The 14,710-nt window shown below is 61.0% G+C and overlaps 2 protein-coding genes across 4 annotated transcripts in view; both read left to right on the top strand.

Annotated features, from left to right (window-relative positions):
* Positions 1-4,890, top strand: part of SCN4A (sodium voltage-gated channel alpha subunit 4) — a 27,910-nt gene extending 23,020 nt beyond the window's left edge. The window contains exons 19-24 of the mRNA XM_007456772.1: positions 355-633; positions 922-975; positions 1,179-1,316; positions 1,874-1,978; positions 2,574-2,844; positions 3,665-4,890. Of these exons, the coding sequence (XP_007456834.1) occupies positions 355-633; positions 922-975; positions 1,179-1,316; positions 1,874-1,978; positions 2,574-2,844; positions 3,665-4,890 (2,073 nt within the window). The remainder of the gene's footprint in view (positions 1-354; positions 634-921; positions 976-1,178; positions 1,317-1,873; positions 1,979-2,573; positions 2,845-3,664) is intronic.
* A 5,840-nt stretch (positions 4,891-10,730) lies between these two features.
* Positions 10,731-14,251, top strand: CD79B (CD79b molecule). Of its 3 annotated transcripts, none has more exons than XM_007456770.1 (6): positions 10,731-10,854; positions 11,496-11,546; positions 12,566-12,877; positions 13,089-13,207; positions 13,480-13,521; positions 13,642-14,251. In XM_007456770.1, the coding sequence occupies exons 1-6, from the start codon at positions 10,788-10,790 to the stop codon at positions 13,738-13,740; spliced, it is 690 nt and encodes a 229-aa protein (XP_007456832.1). In that variant the 5' UTR covers positions 10,731-10,787; the 3' UTR covers positions 13,741-14,251. The 3 variants fall into 3 exon arrangements, with proteins under 3 accessions (XP_007456832.1, XP_007456831.1, XP_007456833.1); XM_007456769.1 differs by having other exon boundaries at positions 10,788-10,854; positions 11,493-11,546; positions 13,642-13,841; XM_007456771.1 differs by lacking the exon at positions 12,566-12,877 and having other exon boundaries at positions 10,788-10,854; positions 13,642-13,841.
* Positions 14,252-14,710: the final 459 nt, after the last annotated feature.

Here is a 14,710-nt window from a genome sequence, read left to right as displayed (position 1 = left end):
AGAGTGTTTGTCTCCTGCCCGGTGACCCGTGGCCGGGCTGCTTCCAGAGAAGCCCAGCCTCTACTCTGGGCTGACGGTTCCAGCCAAGCGGAGAGCCCTCTTCAGCCACCAGGCCGGCAACCCACTACCCCTACTCCTTGCTTACCATCCCCCCGCCCCCAAGTAAAGCCCAGTAGACTTCTCCCCCAGGCCTTGTTCAGATGGGCCCTGCTCCAGGAAGCCTTCCCTGCGCAACAAGGCCCAACTGTGCCTGGTCCCCTGGTTACTGTGGATGGGAACCCTCTCCCAGAGGAGACTGGGTGTCCCCACCTGCCTGGGAGAGGATCTGGAAGTGACCCCCTCCCTGGCCCCCAGGTGGTGGTGAATGCCCTCCTGGGAGCCATCCCCTCCATCATGAATGTGCTGCTCGTCTGCCTCATCTTCTGGCTCATCTTCAGCATCATGGGCGTCAACCTGTTTGCCGGCAAGTTCTACTACTGCATGAACACCACCACCTCCGAGAGGTTCGACATCTCCGAGGTCAACAACAAGTCCGAGTGCGAGAGCCTGATGCACACGGGCCAGGTCCGCTGGCTCAACGTCAAGGTCAACTACGACAACGTGGGTCTGGGTTACCTCTCCCTCCTGCAGGTGGTGAGTGTGACCCGCTGCCCCTGCCCAAGCCTGAGACGGAGGTGCCCCTGCATTCTCATTGTACCTGAGCGCCCTGCCGCTCCTTGTTAGGGGGCCGCCCACCCTGCTCTAGGGCTGTGGGACCCAGAGGTAGTGTCTATACCTCTCCGGTCTCTATTGGAGGCCTCCCCAGGGGAGCTCAGGGCAGGCAGCCTCTGGGGAGGACCAGGCGGGGGCAGGGAGGGAAAGTCAAGGATGATGGAAGCCGGGGGCAGCCCCCTCCCCTCACACCCAACCACACTCTCTCAGGCCACCTTCAAGGGCTGGATGGACATCATGTATGCAGCCGTGGACTCCCGGGAGGTGAGTGGGGGTCCTCGAGATGTGGCTGGTGAGCCAGGGGAGAGGACTCAGATCCTTCCCCACCCCATGCTGCCTCCTCAGGAGCCCCCGAGACCCCACAGCCCGGGGGTGGAGGGGCCCACAGTGAGATGGGGAGCAGGGAGCAGGCAGCACGTGCCCCCAGCCCACCCAGTCCGCGCCATCCCGTCCCGCGGCCCCTGCAGAAGGAAGAACAGCCCCAGTACGAGGTGAACATCTACATGTATCTCTACTTCGTCATCTTCATCATCTTCGGATCTTTCTTCACCCTCAACCTCTTCATTGGCGTCATCATCGACAACTTCAACCAGCAGAAGAAGAAGATAAGTATCCAGCCCCACCTCCCCCGGGGCCTCCCCTCCCCGGGCTCCCTCCTGCCTCCCTCCATCCACTCCCTCCTTCATATGTTCACAAATGCTGCCTCTGCACCCGCTGCGCTCTCGCTGGCCGGCGGCATGATTCAGCAAGGCTGGGTTCACATCCCGCCCCACGACCTTGGACAAGTGAGACGTGGCCACCTCGAACCTTGGTCTCCTTATGTACAGAATGAGGTTCGCGCCGCCTGCCGTGCCGGCTCACTCTGAGAACCCAAGGAGACATTGATGGAAGGTGGCCCAAAGCGGGCAGTGAGGCTGCGCTGAGCCCTTGCCTCTCTCGGTCACCCAGTCCCCTCCCCTCCCTCCTCTGGGCCCCTGAGTCCCCCTTCCCCTGCCTCCCTCGACCCCCATCTCTGGCTGCTCCAGGCAGGTCCCACCGGCCCCCCCGCTGGGGTGCGGGTGGCTTTCAGGGTGGTGCCTGAGAAGGTGAGAAGGGGCAGGTCCTGGAAAGTGGGAAGGAGGACACCCCCCACCGCAACCTTACGGGCCCCATCCCACTCTACTTTGGAGGGAAAGACCTCTTCATGACGGAGGAACAGAAGAAATACTATAATGCCATGAAGAAGCTTGGCTCCAAGAAGCCTCAGAAGCCAATTCCCCGGCCCAAGGTACCAGCCTTCCGGGCCCCTCCCTCTGCAGCCTGTATGAGGCTCCTGCCTAAGGGGGCCACGGCGGGCAGGGGGCAAAATGCAGCCTGCGCTCTGCCCACCAGGCTATGTCCCTGGCGTGAGGCTGGGTCCACCTGCCAGGAGGGGCACCAGCAGCTGCCTGATAAACTCCGGTCATTGGTTTACCCTTCGCCTGGGCCTGCCCAGCTCCCCAGTGTCCAGTCAGCTCTTCAGCTGGTGGTCTCTGGGGCAAGGGCCCCTGGAACGGGGAGGAAGAGGATGTCCAGACAGCCCCCCAGTGAGCGATGACTTCAGCAGAAGGATGAGGGGCTGCTGGGAGACCTTGACGGGAGGAAGGTCCCAGAGTGAGGAAGGGTGCCCACGGACCTCACAGATTGGCCTCTTCTGATGGGGGGTCTCGCCGCCCCTGCCCTGGCCGACTCTCTGCCACAAGACCTGACACCTCCTCTCTCTCTGTCTCTCTCCCTGTCATGCTGTCGTGTCCTCCTGCATCTTCTGCCGGTCCACGTCCTGCCCTGACCACTGCCCCCCACACCCCTCGGCGTGCATCCCCGCACTCGCATCCCTGCTACAGAACAAGATCCAGGGCATGGTGTACGATCTGGTGACGCAGCAGGCGTTCGACATCACGGTTATGATCCTCATCTGCCTCAACATGGTCACCATGATGGTGGAGACGGATGACCAGAGCCAGCTCAAAGTGGACATCCTCTATGACGTCAACATGGTCTTCATCATCATCTTCACGGGCGAGTGCGCGCTCAAGATGCTGGCCCTGCGCCAGCACTACTTAACCATCGGCTGGAACGTCTTCGACTTCGTGGTCGTCATCCTGTCCATCGTGGGTGAGCAGGGCCGGGCGGGGCTGAGTCACTCAGGGAGGCCCGGCGCCCCCATCCTCGTGTCCACACACAGACCTGCTCACGCACCTGCCGTGCTCACACTCACACATACACACACGCGTGTGCACCTGGGGTCCACACTTAATGTGCAAAAGCACGTACAGTGGGCTCCCAGGCAACCTGTCACCTTCACATGCATGACTACACCTGAGAAACATTTACTTGTCCAGTGGACGCACACTCAGGTGCCCACGTGCTTCGGGAAAGACATAAGAAGATGGTTCCAGTATCCTTACACACAGGAGAGCTGTGTGTCATTGTGACAGTAACTAGCTATCATTTATCAATCATATACTATTTGCCTGACACTGTGCTGTGCACTTCACAGGCATTAGCTCACTGATTGTTCCTAACAAATGTCCTGAGGCTGGTGCTGCTGTCACCTGCATTTTACAGGCGAGGAAACTGAGTCACAAACCAATTAGGTGGCGTGCCTGAAGTCACACACCCAGAGCTGTCCTCCCCCGCCCTCTCATCCATGGCATCTGCAAACAGCCTTAGCGATAGGCCTACCACCATTCGCTTTGACACATCCCACCTCCATGCAGCTGTGTCAGGGCAAAGACGGAGCCCCGGCCCCAACACCCCTGGGAGAGCCTAATGGGTCGGGCCATTCGGGCTGCGCTCTGAGCGGTGAGCTCCTACTGCTCCTTTCTGGGGAAGAGCCCAGCAGGCTGGGCCCCCCTGAGCCGCGCATGCCCCCCGCTCCCCGACCCGGCCTCCCACGCCGAGGGCAGCAGTCCTCACCGCTTCCTCCCTGCAGGCCTCGCACTCTCAGACCTGATCCAGAAATACTTCGTGTCACCCACGCTGTTCCGTGTCATCCGCCTGGCGCGGATCGGGCGCGTCCTACGGCTGATCCGAGGGGCCAAGGGCATCAGGACGCTGCTCTTTGCTCTCATGATGTCACTGCCCGCCCTCTTCAACATCGGCCTCCTCCTCTTCCTGGTCATGTTCATTTACTCCATCTTCGGCATGTCCAACTTCGCTTACGTCAAGAAGGAGTCAGGCATCGACGACATGTTTAACTTTGAGACCTTCGGCAACAGCATCATCTGCCTCTTTGAGATCACCACGTCAGCCGGCTGGGATGGGCTTCTCAACCCCATCCTCAACAGTGGGCCCCCCGACTGTGACCCCACGCTGGAGAACCCGGGCAGCAGCGTCAGGGGCGACTGCGGCAGCCCCTCCATCGGCATCTGCTTCTTCTGTAGCTACATCATCATCTCCTTCCTCATCGTGGTCAACATGTACATCGCCATCATCCTGGAGAACTTCAACGTGGCCACAGAGGAGAGCAGCGAGCCCCTCGGGGAGGATGACTTCGAGATGTTCTACGAGGCGTGGGAGAAGTTTGACCCCGACGCCACGCAGTTCATCGACTACAGCCGCCTCTCCGACTTCGTGGACACCCTGCAGGAGCCGCTGAGGATCGCCAAGCCCAACAAGATCAAGCTCATCACACTGGACCTGCCCATGGTGCCAGGGGACAAGATCCACTGCCTGGACATCCTCTTTGCCCTGACCAAAGAGGTCCTGGGAGACTCTGGGGAGATGGATGCCCTCAAGGAGACCATGGAGGAGAAGTTCATGGCTGCCAACCCATCCAAGGCCTCCTACGAGCCCATCACAACCACCCTCAAGAGGAAGCACGAGGAAGTGTGCGCCATCAAGATCCAGAGGGCCTACCGCCGGCACCTGCTGCAGCGCTCCGTGAAGCAGGCTTCCTACATGTACCGCCACAGTCAGGACAGCAGCGGGGACGCAGCACCCGAGAAGGAGGGGCTGATTGCTGACACCCTGAGCAAGATGTATGGCCCTGAGAATGGGAACAGAGGTTTGCAGAGCAAGGGGCAGTGGAGGGGCTCGCCAGGGGACCCCAGACCTGCCACGGGGCTCCTGTCCATCAGACCCGCAGACACAGCCCTCCGTCCCGCCCCACCCCCGGGGCAGACGGTGCGCCCAGGGGTCAAAGAGTCTCTTGTCTAGCAGGTGGTGGTGAGGTGGCACGGCCCCAAAGCTCCCCCGTGGCGCCTGCCCCTGAGGGAGCTAGGGCTTTGCGTCTGGGACTGATCCAGCTCCCTGTCGGGGACAGGATTTGGCCGTGCTGGGCTGTCACCCAGGCCGTGGCAAACGGGAATTGTACCTGAAGTCTCCACTCTGAGCCCGAGGCTGCTGCCTCCGTGATTTCACCTGCAAGTTGCTCTCACCTCCTCGGGGGCCCTGCTGCCCTCCTCACGGCCCCGGGGGAGGTTGGAACATCAGAATCTCTGCTCCCCACTTGGGGAGCAGCTGGCCTGTGATGGAAGGATTGGCTGCCCTCCTGCCACCAGAGTCTTAAGGGCCACTGACCTCTCCCCAGGAAGTGGCTCAGGCCCCCCCCACCCCGCCCCAGCTCCCTCCAGGACAAGGAAGTCTTAACTTCAGTGAGAGCAGATGCCTGACCCCAGGGCCCGCCAGCCCTCCCCTGACTCTGGGTGCAGCATCACCCTGCCAGCTTAGGAATTCTCTGGAAAAGGAAAGCATCACTGGTCCAGAAATGGCTCCACAAACCTGATGGGCCACTGGATCCTGACTGACCCCTGACACCCTTTCCGGATTTGTCCATTGCCCAGGCCCCTGGCTCCCTGGCTGGCCCCTGGGAGAAGAGAAGGGAGGATTCCACTTGGGAATCGTCTTTTTCTAGAAAGCACGGATGGGTAGCACAGGTTGGATCCCACCAGCATATCGCCGCTTTCTTGGCCGGAGCACCCAGATCTCGGGTGGTGTCGGGGACCCTGGTGCTCAGCAAGAAGGTTCCCTTCCCTCCCTCCTTCCCTCCCTCCTTCCCTCCCTCCTTCCCTCCCTCCTGCATCAGCACCACTGGGGCTCCTGGCAGCCGCCCCAAGCCCAGAGGTTTCTTCCCCATCCTCCACCACACCTCATCCTTTTCCCCGCCTCAAAGTGATCCTAAGAATGTTCTAGCTGAGCCCACGTTCGAGATTTCCACACCGGGGCAGGCACTGCTCAGCTGGCTCAGACCCAACCTTCCAACTTCCTGCCGCCCGGAAAGCCAGGCGGCGCTTCTGCTGGCACTGCTGGCCTGGGCATGGCGGTGCCAGTCCTCTGCCGGCTGCCGAGAACAGACAGAGGCTGAGCTTGGAGGAGGGGGTGAGACGCAGGCTTAGGGGTCCCTGGATTTACTCATCGGTGTGTGTGTGTGCCTGTGTGCCAGCGTTATAGCTATGTGTATAGCTCTGTGTGTGTGTGTGTGTGTGTGTGTGAACCACCGTGTCCCTCAGAGGCTGCATATGCATGTGTGTATGGGTATATTTGTGTACATGTGTGTCAGTGTGCCCCGCAGTGTCTGGCTGGTGTGTGTGTGTATGTGTGTCTTCTCTGTAGGCCTGAGTGTCGCTGTGCTGTGTGTGTGTGAGTGTGAACACAGGTGGTAAGGTTTGCACATGGAGTCCCCCGTTGCCCTGAGTTCCTCTTCTTTTTCTTGTTTCTTGTGAACAGTTTGATTAAAACTCAGGAAGCAGCAAAACCTCCAAAACAACCTCTGCGTGTGCGTGTGCGTGTGTGCGTGTGTGCACGCGTGCATGTGTGCGCGTGCGTGTGTGCGTGTGTGTTTGCGTCTGTGCTCGCCCCGGGGGCCGGAGCCTTCCCTCCTGTCCGCCGTGCTCGCCGGCGCCCTCACCGCCCAGCCCTGCTCCCCGCCCCGCCTGGGTCCTCTCTGGAATGAGGCCCCGCTCCTTCCATCTCTTCCTGCAGCAGTTCTGGCTCTTTATTCAGAAGTTCATCCTGTAGGGGTCAGCCTCCTCTCTGACCAACACTCTGCCCACTGCCTTTCCCTCCTCGTTGGGGCTCTGACTAGTGAGGCCCCAAGAGCCTCAGCCCCTGCTGGACTGAACTCTCCACGGGACCGTGTGCGGATTGCAGAGCCAGCGTGGCTGAGCGGGGTCCAGGCCTCCCCCTGCCTGCAGCCTCCTCCCCTGCAGACCCACACCAATTGCACCTTGTCCGGGTGGGAACAGGCCCAAGCCAGGCCAGTAGACAGGCTCCTTTGTACAGTTCTTATAATAAACCTCCCCGGTGCCTCTGACATGTGGGCTCTCTCCTTCTGTGCTTCTGCGTGTGGACATCGGCGGGAGCTGAGGGCAGCAAGAAGGGCTGGTGGGGATTGAGCCAAGTGGGAAGACTTGGGGAGCTGCCAGGGATTGGGGAAGCCCCAGCTCCCTCCTCTGGCTCCATCTGGCCCTTCTCCTGCCCCCTCCAGAAGGAGACTGGGACTCCAGCCTCACAGCTGGAGTCCAAGAAGCCAGATGAGGTCAAGAGTCGTGCCCTGCTCCCTTCACTCCCCTAACAGGCAGCACCGCACTGCGTCTCCCTGCCCACGACAGCACCCAGGAAATGGGTGTTGGGACCCGTGTCCCCAGCCCCTCCTCTCCAGAAGCCCCCATAACTTCTCTGCCCCTCAGAGGCCCTAAGGTGCCTATGGGTACACGGTGTGGCCCCTCCCTCTCCCCAGAGGTACAATTCCCCCAGGATGCTGCCTCTGACCCCTGACCCCAGAAAACCCAGGGTCCCATGGACCTATGACAAAGAGTAATGTTATGTAGTGAGCTCAGGTCACAATCCCAGTGGGTGAAATATAGTTTTAGATTTAATTTTGTTTTCTGACAGCCAAGACTGTATTCCTCCAAACTAGTGAGTATTGGTCCCTTTCAGGATTTCTGTATCCCCCTTTCCTGGGTTCTGAGGTTACATGGCACCCTTGGGGGCTGGGGAGGGGAACCCCCAGGCCACCCCGACATCCCTCAGCCATGTCCTTGAGCCCCTTCCCACAGTGTGGTTGTCTTTGCCTGCAGGGGAGGGGTCTGACATCCCCTCAGGGCTCCCTGAGCCCCCCACCAGGGTGCTGACCTCCCTCCCAGAGGTGGGGGAGGGGCTCCTTCTCACATGAAAGTTCTCCAAACCTCGCCCGGGTCCCTCTCTGGCCCCAAGGACAGGAGAGCTTGGGGGTGCCCTGACCCACCCTTCCCCTGGGCCTTGAATGGTAAAAGAAAAAAGGCAAAATCCTGGGTGAGAAACAGAGATAACCAAAGTTCCTATTTCAGAATCAGGACCCTCCCCCAGTTATCAGTCCTACACACCACCTGCCTGAGGGTGAACCTGAGTCCCTTCAAGGCTCATGACCGCCCTACGAAGAAGATATTATTACAATTACCCACATTTGTTTTACCCAAATGAGGAAACTTGGTCTCTGAAAGGTTAAGAACGGGTGTTGCTTAACAGGGGTGCAGTTGACATGTGAGACAAGGAAATTCTGCTTTGTGGGAGGCTGCCCCTCCCACTGCAGGGTCTTCACTGCCCCCTGGCCCATGAATGCCAGAGGTGTCCGTTGGTCATTTGACCTTGGCAATGGCCCTGGAGCATTTGTGGGGCAGGACCACCCTTCACTGAGAAGCCCCAGGTGACTTGAGGCGGCTTCCCGGTCTCCTGCAGGGTCAGGATTCACACCCGAATCCTTCTGAGCCTGCAGGTCTCCCCTGGTAACAACAAGCCAAGTAGAGTCAGTAGGTGAGGGCTGGGGGGAGGGGCAGAGGTCAGAGCCCTTCTTTCCAAACTGAGGCTCTGCCCTCTCCCACCACCCTCCCAGGGTTACCGGGGGGTCCCTGTCCTCTTGTTCCCCAAACCCCCAAGCTCCATGTCCCTTCTCCCTACACGCCCATCTCTTATTTTGATGCTGCCTTCCTGGAAAGGTGGGGTGAGGGCTGCCTGATGTCGGGGTGCACAGCCCAGGGCAGCCGGGGGCAGAGGCAGGAGTGGGCTTACGAGGCCTCCTGTTCCAGGAAAGAAAAGGCGTCACAAGCCCCGGACAGAGCTCAGTACTGTTGTCACTGGGGAGGGAACAGCATGGCCCCAACTGTGACAAATAACCCTGCAGGCGGTGGGGCCCCCATTGCCCCCACCCACTCCTGGCATGAATGGGAATGAAGTCCAAAGGACACATCTGCATCCCTGCCCACGGGAGACGCAGATGTGTGTGTGCTTGGAGGACACCTACTGCGCCCCCAACCTCCGTGCCCCCTAGAGTCACCCTGGGCCGCAGGACCAGCTCCTGAGCAGCCCCACACCACACAGCCCGAGAGCACACCCGTGTCAGCAGCTACATGCACACACACACACGTGTGTATCCCAAGCCTTCTCCGTCTTCCTCCCAACTTTGGGGGACGCTAGCCCCAAAGCTGACCAAGGCTTCCATCACCAGGGGGTACTTTGCTAAAGGAAGAGACCCCTGGATTTTCTCCCATTCCTCTGGGGGAGTCTCCAACCTCCCCCAGCAGGGGCCCATGGTCCCCAAGCTGACCTCAGGTGATGTTTATATTCCTGGGCTGTTTGTTCTGTGAACTGAACATCTGACACCTTTTCAGAGAAATGTGTTGTTGTTGTTTTTTTCATTTGGAACATCTGGAAACAAGAACATCTGGGACTGCCAGGAACAAGCTGTTCCTTGGAGGGAAACTTAACCCTCCTGTCCCCGCTTTCCACAGCTCCAGTCCTGGCCCGTACTCCTCGGGGGCAGGGGGCGGGGGGTGGACCCCACCATCCCAGGTGAGGCTTATGCTCAGGAATGAGGGGGCAGCACCCAGACCTCTGTCTTCCTCACCACCAACCCTGGCCTAGGAGGTGGGTCCATGTCTCCCTGAACCCAAACAGACCTGCCAGCAGCACAGGCTGTTTGAAAACTGGCAGGTGGTAAGGAGAATATGTAGGCAGAGGACACAGGATTTGCATCTTCCTTCCCCTCCTGGCAGTTGGAAGAAGACAGAGAGTGAGGGGCCAAGAGAGAGTAAAGAAGCTTCCATAAAAGATAAAATTCAAGAGTGGGCTCAGCTGTGGGGCTGAGGGATGCAAGCCTGCCATGTGCAGCTGTGCAGGTTGTGCACTGCACAAGGGCACCTCCCCCACCCTGAGCCCCCAAGGGATGAGGGTTGTGTCTGATCCAGGGGCAGGGGCACAAAGTTGAACTTAGACAAGCTCCTAGACTTATGGTTCCATCCGCCACTCTGCTGACTGGCGAGACAAAGCCAGAGATCCTTTTTGTTTCAGAACCTGAAGACTCCCCCATACTAGCCTCCTGTCCTCTGCCCGAGACCCCTGGAGCTGTGGATAACACTTCAGTGCCCTGAGAGTCCCCTGATTGCTGAGTGGTGGGTTTTCCCTAAGCTGTCAACACCTAAGTCCACCTCCTTTGGCAGCTCCCAGCAAACTCTCCCACCAAGTGAGGGAGGGGCCCTCTCGCCAGGTCCTGTACCAAATCTCCCAAGCGGCTGCCACTCTTGGCCTGCTTCTGCTCAAGAACCGCTGTGGTTCCTTTCCTCCCCAGGGTCAAATCTCCATCAACCCCCAACATGGCCACCTGCACTCCAGCCAAGAGGCTGTGCTCTGGGCCCATAGCTGCCCGCCAGCACCCCTGCCTCATCCTTCCTGGGTGCCCCTCTTCCCACAGGGTGTAGGCTGGTCCAGGGTGGAGAGGCTGCGCTCACATTCATCCACAGGACCCATGTGTATTCAGCTAAGTGCGAGGTGGGAGGCTAGGGGGCCCCAGGGCACGGGGATGGGGTGGGGACGCAGAGGCCGCTGCCACCCAGGGCGGACCCCGCTGTAGTGCCCGAGCTGGGGTGACCCTTGAGCCTTAGCAGCACAGCTGACGAAAGAGCCTGCCCTCCCCCAGGGTCCCCGGAGAGCTGGTGCCTCCCCTGGGTCCCAATTTGCATGGCAGGAAGGGGCCTGGTGGGGAAGAGGCGGGGAGGAGACAGGCTGCAGCCTGGGCAGTTACACGTTTTCCCCCCAGGAGCCTCCGCTGTCACGGGCTTGGGGCAGGAGACGGAGGGGTGAGCATGGCGGGGCCGGCGCTGTGTCCCGGGCTCAGCAGCTGGTTGGTGCCTCTGCTGCTGCTCCTTTCAGGTACGGCCCGAGCCGAGAGGCCTGCTGGTTCCGCTGTTTCCACTGGTTCTGTCTCCTGCTCTCTCGTCCTCCTCCTTCTGTCTCTCACACTTTTCTGCCTCCTGTCTCCCTCTGACAGCCCTGGGGACCGGGTCTGTGGGTATCAGCCATGCTGATGGCTCAGGGCTCCGCGGCCCCAGCCCCTCTCCCGCCCGGAGGGTGTCAGGCTGAGCTGGGCCTGAGGGGTTGGTGGCTCTGACTGCAGAAGAGCTAGGCCCAGGAGAGAGAAAGAAGAGTGTGGTTCACCCCCAGGCCGTGGAGGGCACTGCGTGGGGGGCGGGCAGTGGAGAGCTGCCCCCAAGCAGACCTGGGACAGGCATGTTCCAGAAGTGGTGCCCTGGTCTGGAAGGCGGTGGAGCCCTCCAGCTGTAACTTCCCTCCCGTCTCATCCAGCCACGGCTCAAGGTCAAGGGCAGAAGCGGGGCCGGGTGTCGGATCTTCTGGTGACCCCACCCGGCTCTAGTCTCTCCAGAGCAGGGCTGGGGGAGAGCTGAGGGGTCTTGACGCTGATGTCCTGGGCGGGGAGGAAGTGGGTCTGGGAACGCAGGGGTGGGACAACCAAGTCCCAGTGACCGGCCCGCCCACTTCCTCCCACCCAGCAGGTGAGACGGTGCTGGAGGCCAAAACAGAGGAGCTCTACCGGGATCCCAAAGGTCAGCAACTTCCCCCGCCCATTCTGGGCACAAGTATGTCTGTGTCCAAAGCCAGTCACTGTCCTGTGTGCTGTCTCATGGTCGCCCTTGTGCCCTTGTGCCCCCTGGGTCTCCCCACCCAGGACTCCCATCCCCAGGCCTCCTTAGGGTCGGCCTCCCTCTGTAAGACCTGGCTCTGAAGTACCTCCAGTCCCCCCTCCTCCGCTGTCATCCTCATTAAACATCAGTGCTCCAGTCCCAGCTATCCGGGGCAGCGCCAAGCCCGGGGCTGGAGTGGGGGCCAGAGGGAACCCCACTGAGGACTCAGGCCCGTTCTCCCTGGCTGGGGAGTTGGGCTCAGCCCCGGCAGGAGACCGTAACCTCAGGGACCCCGACAGGTCGCAGGGGTTCCTAGGGGACCACTGACTGGGAACCAGGCAGGAGGGAGGCTTCTTGGAGCAGGTGGGCGGGGACATCATGGCAAACTGAGAAAGAAGGCTTAGGAATAAAAAGAGGAGCAGGTCCACACAGAAGCGGGGAGGGAGGTGACGGAGGAGAGACTGCCAGGGGATTGATGTGGGAGGCCTTGACTGCCAGGCTAAGGATTTGCGGGGTGCCCCTGAGGATTTCAGGCTGGTGTGGGTAGCCCAGGGCAGGGAGAGGTGAGAGCACCAGGCCAGGCCGGAGGCTGTGCTATGGGCCTTCTGGCCTCATGGGGTGAGGCCGGCATCAGGCTACTGTAATGGACATGGAAAGGAATCAGAAGGTTCCAGGCCCTTCTAAAGGAAAATCAGGCGGGAAGGGTGGGCCATCAGGAAGGGGCGGGGTCCGGCAGCTTGGCCTGTGGCTTCTCACGTGGCTCTGGCTCTCCCACACCTCTGCCTCATGTCTGACCCATACCCCGAGAAGCAAGGACAGACAAGGGGGCTGAGCCGGGGGTCAGTGCTGCCCAGGACGGGGGCCCACGGCTGAGGGCCTGAGTTTGGGCTGACGGTCAAGAAGAGGGAGCGGGATTTTAATCCCAGCCTTGGCGCCCACAGGAAGCCTTTGTTCCCGGATCTGGCAGCACCCACGTTTTGTGGCCAAGAAACGGGGCTCCATGGTGGAAATCAAGTGCCACCTGGAGGCCCTGGGCAACGTGAGCTGGCTCCGGAAGCAGGAGACGGACTCGGAGGCCAAGATATTTCTCCCCGAAAAGGGCCGCATCCTCCAGACCCAGAACAGCTCCGAGGCCACGCTCATCATCCAAGACGTCCAGTTTCAGGACAATGGCATCTACTTCTGCGAGCAGGAGTGCTTGAAGTGGCCCCCGAGGACAGAGCGCAGCTGTGGCACCGAGCTTCGGGTCATGGGTGCGTGCGGGGCCCGCCCCACAGCCAGGAAGGAGAGCGGGTGCGCTTGTGGAGCCGCCCACACCCGCCCCACCCCGGCCCGGGCCAGTAGGGGGGCCACAGTGTGGCGGTGACTGTGCACCTGGGAGAGCCGCTGAGAAGCAGGTCCTGAGGGGCGCAGGCCCGAAGGCGGGGGCCCCAGCCTCACCGCCCCCGCCCCACCTCCCCCCAGGGTTCAGCACTTTGGCGCAGCTGAAGCGGCGGAACACGCTGAAAGATGGCATCATCATGATCCAGACCCTGCTCATCATCCTCTTCATCATCGTGCCCATCTTCCTGCTGCTGGACAAGGTGACCCCGGGGGCCGGGGAAGCAGCCACGGGGCAGGCCGGACATGGGCAGCGTCTCCATCTCCCCAGCCCCAGAGCCTGCCCATCGATTTACCGATTCAATCACTCCTTTATTCATCAGCTGTTCTCGCAGAGTGCGCCTCACCCCTGACCCCTGACCCCTGGCCCCTGACCCTTCACCCCGGGCCAATCTCCCCGGCCCTCCCCAGCCTGGCCCAGCAGTGGATGGGGCGGGGGAAGCTAACACTCTGCTCTCCGTCCCTCACCCGCCAGGATGACAGCAAGGCCGGGATGGAGGAAGATCACACCTATGAGGTAAGGAGAGGGGTGGACCCCGCAGCTCCCGGGGCCGTGGGGGGCAGGGGGGCGGTCAGAGGCCCCATCTGTGTGCGCTCAGCGAGTGGCCAAGGCCTGAGCTCCGCTCTGTGTCCCCAGGGCCTGGACATTGACCAGACAGCCACTTACGAGGATATAGTGACGCTGCGGACAGGAGAGGTGAAGTGGTCGGTGGGTGAACACCCAGGCCAGGAGTGAGAGGCCGGCCCTCCCCACGCCCCTGGGCATAGCCCGCTGGGCCCTCACTGACTGCTTCAGAGCCGCCCGGCTCCCAGCCCATCCCCTTTACCCTGGACCCCCTGTCCGCCTCCAAAGCTGGCCCACCAGGTCCGCCTGCCCCTCCAGCCCTTGGTCCCCATCTCTTGCCAAAGGGACTGGAGTGGAAGGGCCACAGGGCAGTGATTTGGAGCAGGGAGTTCTCTGGGGCTAGACTGGACCCAGCCTTCTCGGGGTGCTATGCGGGGATCCATCCCCTATTCAGGACGGGGAAGGCAGAGACTTATCTGGAACCTGCAAATGGACTCAGAACAGCCCGGCTTCCCGTAGAGCCCGGGAAGGGCCCTGGCCCACCCGCATGTGGCTGCAGCTGGGCCACCGAGAGCTTCTTCCCTCTCCCATCCTCTCCTGCTCTCTCCCGCCCTCCCCCACGCCAGGGGGCTGCTGGCCTTGAGCCCTTTCTCCCATGGAATAAACAATGTGTCTTGAGAAATGACACACAGGCTTGTGACATCTATGGTTATGGGGTGGATGAGAGTACCTGTTTGGGCGCAAATCTTTGGGCACCGCGGACCCATGGGGTGAGAGGAGGGACGGCTGCCATGGGGCTCAGAGCCCTCTCCGGGGCTCACTCACTGCTTCTCTCTGAAGGCCCAGTTGGGACCTGTGGCCATGTCTCCCGTTCTTCCCCTGCTCTCTGACCCTAGTGGGGCCCCAAGCAGTGGAGAAGGGCTGAATGGACTGGCCCTTCTCGGCGGGGATACCCTCACCCTGCATCCCCTTCAGCCGACAAGCAGCACTTGAGTCCTGCTCTGTAGGACAGAGGTCTTAGCCCTAGAAGAGTTTGCCCTCCCCCACCCACCCCAATCCTCTTGTCCTTTAAGGCCCTCCACCTACAGGAAGCCCTCCCAGAGTGCCCAGTCCCTGCCTAATCCCTGTTTGGACCCCGGCC

Source organism: Lipotes vexillifer, unplaced genomic scaffold, assembly GCF_000442215.2.
Source record: "Lipotes vexillifer unplaced genomic scaffold, Lipotes_vexillifer_v1.1 scaffold299, whole genome shotgun sequence".
NCBI classification, from domain to species: Eukaryota; Metazoa; Chordata; class Mammalia; order Artiodactyla; family Lipotidae; genus Lipotes; species Lipotes vexillifer.
The sequence above is the reverse complement of the archived record's forward strand: the minus strand, read 5'-3'. Positions and strand labels throughout refer to the sequence as shown.

What these genes read in the sequence shown, in the direction of transcription:
- CD79B (XM_007456769.1), top strand. Translation starts at nt 10,788, where the DNA reads ATGGCGGGGCCGGCGCTGTGTCCCGGGCTCAGCAGCTGGTTGGTGCCT. An exon ending in GCTCTACCGGGATCCCAAAG is followed by an intron (nt 11,547 to 12,565) that starts GTCAGCAACTTC and finishes TGGCGCCCACAG; the next exon opens with GAAGCCTTTGTTCCCGGATC. An exon ending in TCTTCCTGCTGCTGGACAAG is followed by an intron (nt 13,208 to 13,479) that starts GTGACCCCGGGG and finishes CTCACCCGCCAG; the next exon opens with GATGACAGCAAGGCCGGGAT.